The sequence below is a fragment of the Salmo salar genome, chromosome ssa03, assembly GCF_905237065.1.
Source record: "Salmo salar chromosome ssa03, Ssal_v3.1, whole genome shotgun sequence".
In the NCBI taxonomy this organism is placed as follows: Eukaryota; Metazoa; Chordata; class Actinopteri; order Salmoniformes; family Salmonidae; genus Salmo; species Salmo salar.
Window position 1 is genome coordinate 57,824,588 of NC_059444.1, and position 12,486 is coordinate 57,837,073.

At 40.0% G+C, this 12,486-nt stretch overlaps 1 protein-coding gene across 1 annotated transcript; it reads right to left on the reverse strand.

The window, feature by feature from the left end:
* Positions 1-8,097: 8,097 nt before the first annotated feature.
* hoxb13aa (homeobox protein HoxB13aa) lies at positions 8,098-9,967 on the reverse strand. Its single transcript, NM_001139573.1, has 2 exons — positions 9,183-9,967; positions 8,098-8,708 (listed from the first exon to the last, which is right to left on the reverse strand). The coding sequence occupies exons 1-2, from the start codon at positions 9,847-9,849 to the stop codon at positions 8,461-8,463; spliced, it is 915 nt and encodes a 304-aa protein (NP_001133045.1). The 5' UTR covers positions 9,850-9,967; the 3' UTR covers positions 8,098-8,460.
* Positions 9,968-12,486: the final 2,519 nt, after the last annotated feature.

Here is a 12,486-nt window from a genome sequence, read left to right on the forward strand (position 1 = left end):
CGGCTATCAAAGCCTCTAGAGATACTTCAAGCGACAATAACAGCAAATATTTTTTATTACGCAAAATTACAACTCAGTATTGACATGTTTTCTAACGAAATCTAAGGTATTGACATGGCACAGCATAAGAAGAAATTGCTAATTTCGACGGATACACAGGAACCCGCAATGCAGTATTTAGGCAGTAGCTCTCTCAGTAGCCTAGATTTTTCATTATAAGAAGTGTGTGTGCAGTAGTTATTGATAATTCATCGTTTTATTTCTCACTGTATCCTATCGTTTTCTACATTCAGGCTAAATGTATAAACAATTCAACAACTTTCAATTGTATTTGATTGGTCATATTGAAGCATGCATTTGCGAGACTCTCTCTCTATAACTAATAGGGTGAAATTACGCACTTGTTCTTTACGCACTTATCGAAATAAATAAATTGGTAGCATATTACGTTTCGAATTTATATCACAGAACCACTAAACGTTTTGAATAGTGTCAGAGGTAAAACACAGCAGGTCTGATTCATATATCCAAATGGGAACGCAATAGACTTGTATCAAACATGTAACACAATTCGGATTACAAGGATTGCATTCGTTTATCCATGTCCGTTTACTTTGTTCACCAGATGTTACTTAGGCTATATGTATTTACATTTACATTTACATTTAAGTCATTTAGCAGATATATAATATATATATATATATATATATATATATATATATATATATAATATATATTAGCTATATGTACCAATACAGGTTACAACATTATATATAACGTTGTCTATATATCTTAAACCGGCACAATTCTGAAGTCCCACAACAATTTGTATCCCAATTTAGGCTAATTTAAGGACATTTAACCCGGGAAGCTATTCCCTACCGGAAAAAAACGTGATCAATTACGGCTGTAGAGAATTAATTAACCGAATTACAGGTTATTGACGATTTTGTGTGTTATTGTTTTGGGAAAACGTTAAAATACACAACGGCCTGCAAAAAAACACGATAAATATATCAGGCTATTTTGTGAAGTGCGGTTTCGCTGATACACTGCGACACCCGGCATCAACACTTGTCCATTACAGGCTATGCCGTCACCACTACCCCGGAGAGCAATGTCTGGCGTGAGGTGTTGACAAACCACCCACGTCATGATACAAAATGCCCTTTTTACTGGCCCTCAAAATATGGAATCGGCGACCAGAAAATGCGAGTGAGGTCAATTGGGCCTCGGCTTCTAACACGCTGCTGATTCGTGTAGGGCACCTCTGCACTCTGGCGCGGCCCACCACATCTGGACCACATCCACGCGATGCCAGCGGGCTAGTGCACTGGGCTGCTAAAAACATCCACGCCTTTCATTACGATTCTAGCTACACAACTCATCCAGATGTACTGAGTCCCATTTTAATGCTTGTGCAAGGCATGGAGCAAGGTTAAAGCGATAGTTTACTCAAATTACAAAATTACACATTTGTTTCCTTACCCTGTAAGCAGTCAATGGACAAGGTATGACAACAATCCATGCTTCGGTGTAGTTTCCACATGCTAATGTTTTTTAATTTGTGTCATGGGACCGATATTAGTATATCTCGCGCATCATGTCCAAATCATCCATAGTATCTCAAATTATTTGTGAAGCTCAACAAAGTCACTTTTAGATGTTTTGAACAAAATTCGTCCCATGAATTGAATGGGATTTGTGCCACAAATGCTAAATCCTTCGCATGTAGAAAGAGAAACTAAACCAAAGCATGGCTTGCTGTCATATGTAAGGAAACCAATATGTAATTTTGTAATTTGGCTGAACTATTCCTTTAAGGAGATCCCCACACAACAGGTGAACGATGAAGGTTGTTGCTTACAATTACCTAATTAAACATGGTAGATATAGCAATGTTTGTGTTATTCGGTCCGATACTGAGGACTTGGGACATTTTTTTTAATTATTTTTGTAATTGTAGGCCATGAGTTAACCTGTAAAGCCATATATGATTATTGACAATATATTCAGCATAATGTTATTGAAATGAATTATTGGCGGGCTAAATAAATCCAAATGTAGCTAACAGTTATAACATAACTAGACTCTACAATTGGAGGTCAGTGCGTAAATGATTTCAATGACAGGGAAAATAATGGAACCAATAGTTAGCCCAGCACAATGAAGAACGTTGCCTCACTTTTTTCCAAAACCCAACTCCGATTTATAAGGTCAACATAATTGTAGTGCCCCGTAAAATTTCACAGATGACTTGTGTGTTGCATGCCAATACATTTGGTTATTTTACTGCGTAGTCTTAAAGTTATGTTGATCTCGGTTTAAGTAGGCGGGCTTTTCCTCTCAATCAGAACGATGCTATGATGTGGTTTCATTGTGCGCGGGTGGGCTAGTGATCATTAGCGCGCTCAAGAGTTCCAACTCGTGCTCCTGTTTGTCAATACCAACACCTCTCCCGCTTCTCCCAGTTCCCCTGGCGACATAAGAAAAGAAAGCATAAACCTAACCGGATTCAAGATATACAGTGAGTAGCCTAGCGCATGGGCAAAAGGCAGGCCAAGCCCATGCTGTCACCCTTTAGTATAATTTCCTCTCATATTATTTTCAGTATAGTCTTTATTCATCTTAAATATTGTTCATTTCTAGCCCTGTAAGTAGCCTAGCCTTGTCTTCCAGAGCCCCATTTATTCAGCCATATCCGGTAGCTGGAAATATAATAGTCTAGGCCTGGTTGAATGCGTCTATCCAAAAGTCCCTTTGCTGGCGTATGGGCCTATCAATAACTTTTGGCATGACGATATACAAGGAAGGTAAATAACGGCATACGAATACATACCTAACACGATGAGCGCCTTATCAATTAATCTTAATGACTCTCCTTTCTCAATGTAATGTCAGTAAGTATCCAGCTATTGGCTATACGTTTGGTAGCTTAATGGCAATATGTACATTCGAAAATATTGTAGACATAAATATTGGACACCTAACTGTGCAGTGTTGTGGAGGGCATATGTGACAAAAAATAATAATATATAAAAATGTAAATAAATATTCAAGATTCAGACATACAATACACATTAGAATAGCCTACAGTTTTTAGGTTTTTATTTTTAAATAGTTATTACAGAGCTAACATGCCTAATAATAATAATAATAGTATGTTGGATACATATAGGGTAAACAGATTAAAAGTTGTTGAAAACGACAGGCCTATGTGACTTTTGAGAATCTACACAGTTGAAGGCCAACAATTTGTTTTGCTCAACAACAACAAAAATACATTTCAGTTATTTCCTCCGAGTTTTCAATCCTGAAATGTGGCGTAGCCATATTATAGCGAGCCGTTCAAAATAACACATTTGACCACTTGTATGGGCAGTAAGCTTTAGCACGTGCACCGCCAGAAAATATTTACAGTTGAGTTCATGACCTATTGGAATAGTGTTGGCACCAGCTGATGTGGTTGTCAGAAACATCATTTGTTTCCACAATCTATATGCTCTTTATAAAAGCACACCTTTGGGGAAATTCTAGCCCAGCTACAGTTTAGCTAGGCTATTAGTGTTGTGCCTTTTTAAATGTGTCTTTAGGTGGGGATTTTCATCCATGATCTTTTCCCACAATATCTTCTTACATGTGTCTATTGTTCTTCTTTGTAAATATTGTATATAGATATCGTCTATGTTTTCATGTGATTTTGACCTTGTCCCCATATATACCTATATGGGAATGCAGGTCTTATTCATTAATCCATGTAGGACCTATGTGTCACCTTGCAGCTCAGGGAGCTCAGACTGAGCTGACCACTATTTCTAGGTGCATCGTTGGAGGCCTGGTGTGTAGAGTCATTTCCTCTTCCTCCTGCATGCAGCGAATACGTTTTGAGCCTCAGGTCTATTGACCACCTCTGTCCAGACAAGGGCCAGACTACTTATTGTTTACAAGATGTCTCAAGTTCAACTGCAAAGTCCGCCGTGTAACAAAAGACTGTCCGCAATGCAGACTGGGGGAGGGGGAGTCTGCAAAGGGAAAGAGTGTAATAAACGGGGGAAGGGGGACGGGGGACTGGACGTGAACTTGAGAGAGAAGAGTCTGGCATTCTTGAAATGAAGCATGCTCTTGGGACGGCCAGTTGGAGGGATATTGACATGGAAGACATCGCGGGATAGAGCTTGGACTCTCCTGCTTGTCTCCAAGCAAGCCACCAAAAGCACTGTCAAAATATTCCTATTTTAACAGATTGACATATTAATTAGCAATCTGCGTTGTTTAAAGAAAAAAAGACATATTTTAAAGCACACTCAGGAGTTTCAAAAATGAGCCTGAGTGGCCGAATGTCTCAAATCTAGAATATGCCTAACGTTACCATGTCCAAAAACGTTTAATAGAATTAGACCTATTGAATAGGTTAACAATTATTAAACGGCTTTACCCCATTTAACTTTGTGTAACTTTCCTATGACAGTAGTTCATATTGTCATTTTCTGAGAAAATACTCAAATGGAAAATAGGCCTACTAAAATATATATGTTAAATTTGCTTCCATATACCCGTCAAGTTTCACAGACATAAACATTGTCACTGTCAAATACATCGAATAAAGTAAAGTAGGCCAAACTATGATATTAAAGCACAAATGTATAGCCAATATGTGACATAGCCTGTCCTATCAATAAATGAGTTTTGAGCGTCACACTTTAAAATGGAACTTTATTTCTTCAGAGTTGGAATGCTGTGTGATGATGATAAGATCTGTTGCCTACTTCAAAAAGCCACGACATGCTAACATTTGTGGTTATGTTACAAGTTACACCTCCGTGAATCTTGAGCAAAGCTATAGGCTAACCCTGATATTGTATTGGTAGTTGGGTATCAAGCACACTCAAGTCCCTGAGCGTTTGAGTTATTGGAATATCTTATATTGACGAAAGCAAAATGTCGATCACAGTGAAGACAACGTTCAACAAAAGCCAAAATATTGCTTCAGTACTGCGGCACTATAGGCTACAGCGTCAACTTCCGTCACTCCAGAGTGGGATAGGTCCAGATGCACGTAAAAGGCCTTGAAGTGGCTATAGGCCATACGAAATGGGAAATGGCTATATTTCCTATACACTGATAAAATATCGAACAATTACAATTTACTGTTCAAGAGTAAAACAATTAATTATAGGGCCTGGTATTTCAACTAAGGGAAAATTGCATCTTTATTGTATTGCTGGTGGAAAGCTACTTCCGTGCTTGATGCCCATATTGTGCGTTTTCTAAAGGAGGAGAAGGAACTACCATTAAACCACAACGTAAACACAAAGCAGACGCGCCGTTTGTTAGAATGCTTTTGTCAAGTTCAATGTTAACCAGCGGTGGAAGGAAGGGTATTCTGAATTTATTGCCTAGCACGTCTAGCCTACGCTGTGATGGTCTGAAAAGCAGCACTGCACATGCCGTGAAATCTGGACTGCCATGTTTATAATCATTTAGTCTTATGCACAAACGTAATCAATAAGATATACTAGGGGGGAAATACATCATTCAGTTGTATTTAAAACAATAAAACTGAAATAACAACATTACGAATTAGGTTTCAAATGGCAGGCATTGCTATTTACTGAGGCTTACCTGAATAGAAATGCTACGGGGCACAAAAAGCTGCACGTGATACAAGCGCCGTAGGCTGTGTTGAAATAGGCCTATGAGGTCTAATAGCTGTTTTTATCGTCTTATTTTGGTATCGTATGTCAAATTATGTCTGGTCTGAGAGTAGCACCAGGATAATATCATTAAATATATGGGTTTGGGTTGGAATACTAAAAAAACTGCGACGGGTTTCCAAAAGTCTCTTGCAATGCGTAAAGCTGCAGGAAAAGTGTACAGTGTTGAACGGGCTTTGATATCGTTCGTCTCAAATTCTGTCAGAATCCATACCAAGCACAAACTTCCCCAATCAAGGTTGGAGCATTAGACTAGTGCTTCAGCTCGTCTTTGTAGTTGGTGCATTTATCAATGGTAAAGTGAAATAACCTGTATTGTTATTACATGCCTATGCTGGCTGTCTGAGCGTTGCCTAGGCTACATATGGCACATATTATGGTACTCCTACGTCTTAATCAATGCGTCCGTAGTGTGTTTCAATCTGAAATGTCGCTCCGCAAAACTTTTCCATTGGCAACATTCCTCAAAAGTGTCTATATTTCACCAACGAGCGAAATACATGCCTATGTGGTGTGTCGACTGCCTTCACAACAGAGCACAGCAAGAAGAAAGCAAAAGGACGATGCAAAGGTGACGATGTAAAGCCTTTGAATAACGACGCACCTTTTACACCCTGACTAATCTAGACCGGCGTTAAGTGCAGTATGCAGCCGGAGCGCGCCTTAGCTCTGCTCACTATCCAACAATGAAACTGTTCGGAACCGGACAGATGCGTAAATCACGTCTTGAAAGACTGTTAAACAGATTATAGTGCGTAAATCTGCTTATCCAAACGAGCGAACATTCGAAATAATGATATTTCATACAGTTACGCGTGAGTATAGCCACTATGAGATCCTCTCAACACGAAGGGAACCATGTGTGGGGCTCCAAAGGCTAGAAGCTACTTTGAGGGCTTTTTCCATAACAAAAGTGACACAAAATATTGTTTATGTTGTGAGATTTACTGTATATCCGAGATATGGACAAGTGAAGATAATCAGACCTAGCATAACGGTGGCTATAGGCTATTCATAGGGATATAGAAACACCCTGTTCCCCGTGTAAATATTCATGATTAGCGTTATTGCTGATCGGGTGAGCACGTGACACTCAAGGTCAAGGTCAAGGACGGATTAAGGATTTCTGCAGTTGCCTCATGCTCTTTTTTCTTCTTGAACATAAACATTCCTCGTATCCACCTAGAACAGGATATATAGACTAACAACCAATATTGAAATGCAACTCATTTCTTGACGCTTGAAGTGAATTTCATTTGTTTTAGTTTGCATTAAAAGCCTATATCTGAAGTCAGTTTAATCTTTGTAGCCGCATTTGTCTGATTACGTATTGAATAGGCTAGTAATTATGTTAATTGTAAAATAAAATAGGCCTACAGATGAACAAAATCCTGTCTAAACCATTCATATATGTTTTGAAGTAGCCAATTGGCCTAGGCCTGCGTAAACGTCCAAGGGTTCCAAGAGTGTTAATGAAGCAGTAACACGAGCATCAGTAGGTGATACAAGTAAGGCTAAGTAATAACATACAGCACGTTGTATAGCTAGCCATTTCAAATATGGCTGTGTTTGCAGGCCTTCAACTTTCAAGGTATATTTAAGCAATAAGGCCAGAGGGGGTGTGGTATATGGCCAATATACCACGGCTAAGGGCTGTTCTTACACAACAACGTAATGCGGAGTGTCTGGACACAGCCCTTATACGTGGTATATTGACCATATACTTTAAACCCCAGAGGTGCCTTATTGCTATTATAAACTGGTTACCAAAGTAATTAGAACAGTAAAAATACATGTTTTGTCATACCCGTGGTATACGGTCTGATACACCACGGCTGTCAGCCAATCAGCATTCAGGGCTCGAACCACCCAGTTTATAATAAATTATATATTTGGCACATTAGCTTTTACCCATCACCAAAATCATTAGCCCCAGAAAGACTGTTATTTGGCACGAAAAGCATGATATTATTTGTAAAGGGTATGGATACTTTAAAAGTAATATTTTTTCAAGTTTTGATGCAGCTTTCATGATGGAGCATAATATGTAAAATGAATCACCAACTTAATGCGTAAAACTCATATTTCAAATATATTATAAACGGTTTGAATGTAACTTTACATTGCACTGGAATTTCTGAACTACATTTCTTGGTCTTAGACCATCCCTATTTCAATGTGTACATTTACCAATCATTATTCTATTTTATCTTTAACTAGCCCTATATAATCAGGGTTTGCAAACATAATCACATGTATAACACATATATTCCACGGAGTAACATTTAATGTATACAACATACTGGGATTAAAACAATTTATTAAGCATTACGCTATATTTTTAAAAGTACTGTTTTACAAGCGTTATAAACAGTATAGATTGGGAATATGATTGCATAATACGTTTCCTATTCTACTGCAGTAACAACATTGACATACATAACATATAGCCTATATATACCTCCATGTATAGCACGAGTTAAACCGTTAAGCAGACTTAAGTGTTACATTAAAGCAGGCAAGTGCTGTATTTACAGGCCTCTAAAACATTGTCTTTAGAGGGCTTGGTTCTTGTTTTATTTCTTCTTTTCAAAAGACGAATTGGCGATGCAATTGCGCAAGCAAAATAGCACACCAAATCCCAATCCAAAAAAGGTACCACGTCGACGTTTTCTTTCCTTCATTTTTTGTTCATACAGCAAAAACAATGTCCCTCGTCCAAATCGTCTAGGTCAAGCCTGACTGGCTACGGCGCACTGGTCTTGACTTTGGCCACGAACTTCTTCTCTTTAACTCTCCTGTTTTGAAACCAGATCGTAATCTGCCTTTCCGACAAGTTGGTTCCTGCTGAAATCTTTCTCCTCTTATCTTTCGTGATGAATTTGTTGGCGGCATACTCTTTCTCCAGTTCCTTTAGCTGCACCTTGGTGTACGGAATCCTTTTCTTTCTACCGCGACGAAAGGAGTTGCCATCGTGTTGGTGGGCCACTACATCTGCAATGGACAACAAAGAGAAACTGGAGTCTGGAAAATGTGCATTTAATTCTATAATTCAGTCTTTCTCATTGTAAGGGATAACCCATGCTGCGTTTTTGAAAAACGGCAGTGTATAACTGCCTACATATTGATGAATTAACACTACAATGAGGTATTCAGAAACTCAGAAAACCAGGAAGACAACAACGACCAAAATGGTCGCTCATATGAACGTGCGTGCCTATACCGAGACACATATTGAAATTCAATATTCAGCCCAAACATGCGATAGAATAAGGGATTGAAAATCATAATGCATTCGATGGCTTGCGATTAATGCACAGAATGAAAGGTAACTATATTGCGTAATCATGCATTAGAAAAAGCTTGCAATCATTTGCCTCATATAGGCTATCCAACCCATGACACAATGTGTCCCATTACAGTAATCTAATAATGTAATAAGACAGTGTGCAGAGCACATGTTTTTACCTGCCAACGCAGATTTCCAAAGGTGTCCGGCTTGACTCTGGTCCTTTGAGCAGTACATCTGGCCGCCCCAGCCATTCGTCAGTGCCCACGGCTGATAGCTGTCCATTGGAAGCAGCGTGTCGTGGCGGGGCTCTCCTGCCCCGAGAGTCTGCACCACCGACACGTCCAGGTAGCTCGCCATGGACTGGTAGGGGCTTGGGTACCCGTGGTAGAACGCGAATTCTTTAGCTCGGCTCGGGTATTCTTCAGACGTGACCGGGGTGTCCATGTATTTTTCCGCAGAGTAGCTGAGCGCGCTGGGCTGTGTGCAGGACTTGAGCGAACCCCGCCCCATTCTGCAGGGATAATAGCCGTTGCCAAAGTACCCATAGGGTAAGGGACCTGTGGAGGAGCCTTGAGGGACCGCGGGGCACGGTGTGCACTGTTTGCCTGGTTCCCCGGAGCTTGAGCCCGATACATCCACCGCGGAGTAGCCGGAGCTGTGCACCAGGCTAGAGGGGTGACCCCCCAGAGCGGAGTGGGCCATCAGATTCCTGCACTGGTTGGCCGCGAAATTGCCGCTACCAACCAGACCCTCCATGTTCTTGTTCAGCTCATCCAAGTTGTTTTCATACACAAACATAACCGTGTCCGCCCAGCGAGGATTCAGGACCAAGGAGGTGGTCATATCACGCTCACCATTCGGACGGAGAATTCTGTTTCAAAGACCCACGTCCAGAGTAGGACACCAGGTTACATCCACAGCTGGATTGACGCAACGGACCAAGACATGGAATGGCACGTCTCCATTGGATGAAAAGCTTACCACGTGATAAGTACAACAAACCCTTGTTGGGGATGTCAGTCAAATACATTATTTATATTGCTTTGGAGAAATGGCACGAGATACTCTTCAGCGTATTTTTTTGTCATTTTCTATTCCCCAATTGTTGTGTTTTCTGCGGTTTCCATAAACACACTGTCTGGAATAAATAATAGAATTCAACCTCTGACTACAATTCTGAAGCACAGCATTTCAATAAAAACGGTGTACAAAAGCCTTTCTACATGCGTTTCGTACTGGATTTATAGGGTGAAAAAAGCATCCCAAAGCTCAATGCGCCTAGCTCTCCAAAGGCCAATGGAAGCAGACCAACTAGCATGTAGCGCCTAAGATAACCTTGCAAAGGACTACCTATGTTAAGGCACGTCAAACAACGATGGCATGAGGACGATTTTACCTGTGACATCTATTGAATGCGCAGAACATCTGGGAATGAATCACTTTGGCAATCACTAAAACAACAATCTAGTGATAATGTAACCTACTTTGAAAAATGCTGTTTCCTTGTTTTGTTAAATGATTGCATAAAAATCATATTGGCTTTCACATAGGGAAATGACCATTCAAAATGAACACTGTTAAGAGATACTTTTTTAAAACTTTCACACAAAATGACTATTAATGTAGATTTTACCACAAAACCCAACAGATTATGTTACACTGTTTGCCTTTTTGGTTCGGCTTTAATTAGATAATGTAAAATGCAGAACATTTCCCAATGGTTGTGGACATATTTAAAGACGTATAATCGTCCTTGCCAAATGCATGAAGAAAGTTTACCGTTGTAATAAAAGTATTCTTTAAGCATAACATGAGATTGCATACCTGGCACATTTTTGGGGGGATTTTATAATTTACTATTAAACGTCCAAAGCAGTTAATTTATGTGAGCTTTTAGAATATAATGCTCAATGTTCATGGCTAAAAATATATTACTGAATGAATCGTAAATATAATTTATTAACGGGATTGGAGGTCTTAGGAGTTCTAAAATACGGGTGAAGTTCAAATAGATTTAGCGGGGTTTTGAGGCACTTCAGAGTAATATTCTTTGTGTAATCATTATTTCTGTGGTTATGACTGTAGTTGTGAATTTGAGTGTTTTATGCTGAAATGCATAGGCCTATTGCCATTATTCCAGATATAGCTAAACGTGTCTAAAGTATGCGGTCTAAGGCTCTGCATCTCAGTGCTAGAGACGTCACTACAGACCCTGGTTCGATTCCAGAATGTATCACAACTGGCGTGATTGGGAGTCCAATAGGGCGGAGCACAATTGGCCCAGCGTTGTCCGGGGTTTGGGTTTGGTTTTTTCCGGGGTAGGCCTTCATTATAAATAAGAATGTGTTCTTAACTGACTTGCCTAGATAAATAAAGGTACAATATAAATAAATAAATAAATGTTATATCTCAAACCTGACATGAAGTGATTCACAAAAGCAAAGTACGCTTTCATTCTGCCATGAAGTGGGTCTTGGTTTGGAAAATCTGTGTAGGCTATGCCCGTCGTAAAATGATACACATAGTACACACAGTTGTAGAGGACGACATGAAAAACACAATTAATAAATACATTGTTACAGGTTGCTCTATAGCTTTTTCAAATCTATCTCATGTTCACAAATGTGTTGAGCGAGATAGGATTTGGGGCGGCAGGTAGCCTAGTGGTTGCTGGATCGAATCCCCGAGCTGACAGGGTAAAAATCGATCGTTCTGCCCCTATAATGTTCACTGGTAGGCCGTCATTGTAAATGAGAATTTGTTCTTAACTGACTTGCCTAGTTAAATAAAAAATTAAATGAGTGGGCAAATACTCATGTGCGTAAAAGCGGTGTTTCATCTGAAAAGTAGCCTATAATGCTGCAATTAAAAAACCCTTTACCTCTCCGACTCTGCTATTTTGAAGGTGGGCCTGATGTTATCTAGCATTATGAAAACATGTGTCAATCTGCTTCTGGAATTGCTATCAGGTAACGAAATGTACATTTTAGCTCAAAGGCGCAGTTATGCATCTTATGGTTGATTTTTGCGTCAGCGAGAGACGCATAAAGGTCCAGCGATAAGGACAATGTTTCAAACAACATAACTATAATGAAAACGTTTCAAGCAATAAATATAGGTTAAACTAGTGTCTGATTCTTCTCATTAGTCAGGATTTGTACATTGTGTTTAAATGGGATAGGCAGAAAGACTCTCTCCAACAACAGCCCCATCCCCTCACTCATTCCAACCCTCACCACACACACGCGCGCGCACACACACACACACGCGCCCGCGCACACAACCCCCAGACAGTAGTCTTTACATAGGGATCAGAATAGGCCCTCAAGGTCAAGGCCAAGTTTAAAGTGAGTCTGGCCCTCCCTGAAGGCTCTGTTTCCGCCGCCACCGACCAGACCAGACCCGCCCCTGCCTGAGTAAATGCTCAAGTTCAAGGCTACCTCTTTCTGTGTGTCATCATCACAAACACACAAGGCACAC

Coding starts and splice junctions, on each gene's coding strand:
- hoxb13aa (NM_001139573.1), bottom strand. CDS start 9,849: ATGACCACCTCCTTGGTCCTGAATCCTCGCTGGGCGGACACGGTTATG. Junction 8,709..9,182: donor TTGGAAATCTGCGTTGGCAG/GTAAAAACATGT, acceptor TGTCCATTGCAG/ATGTAGTGGCCCACCAACAC.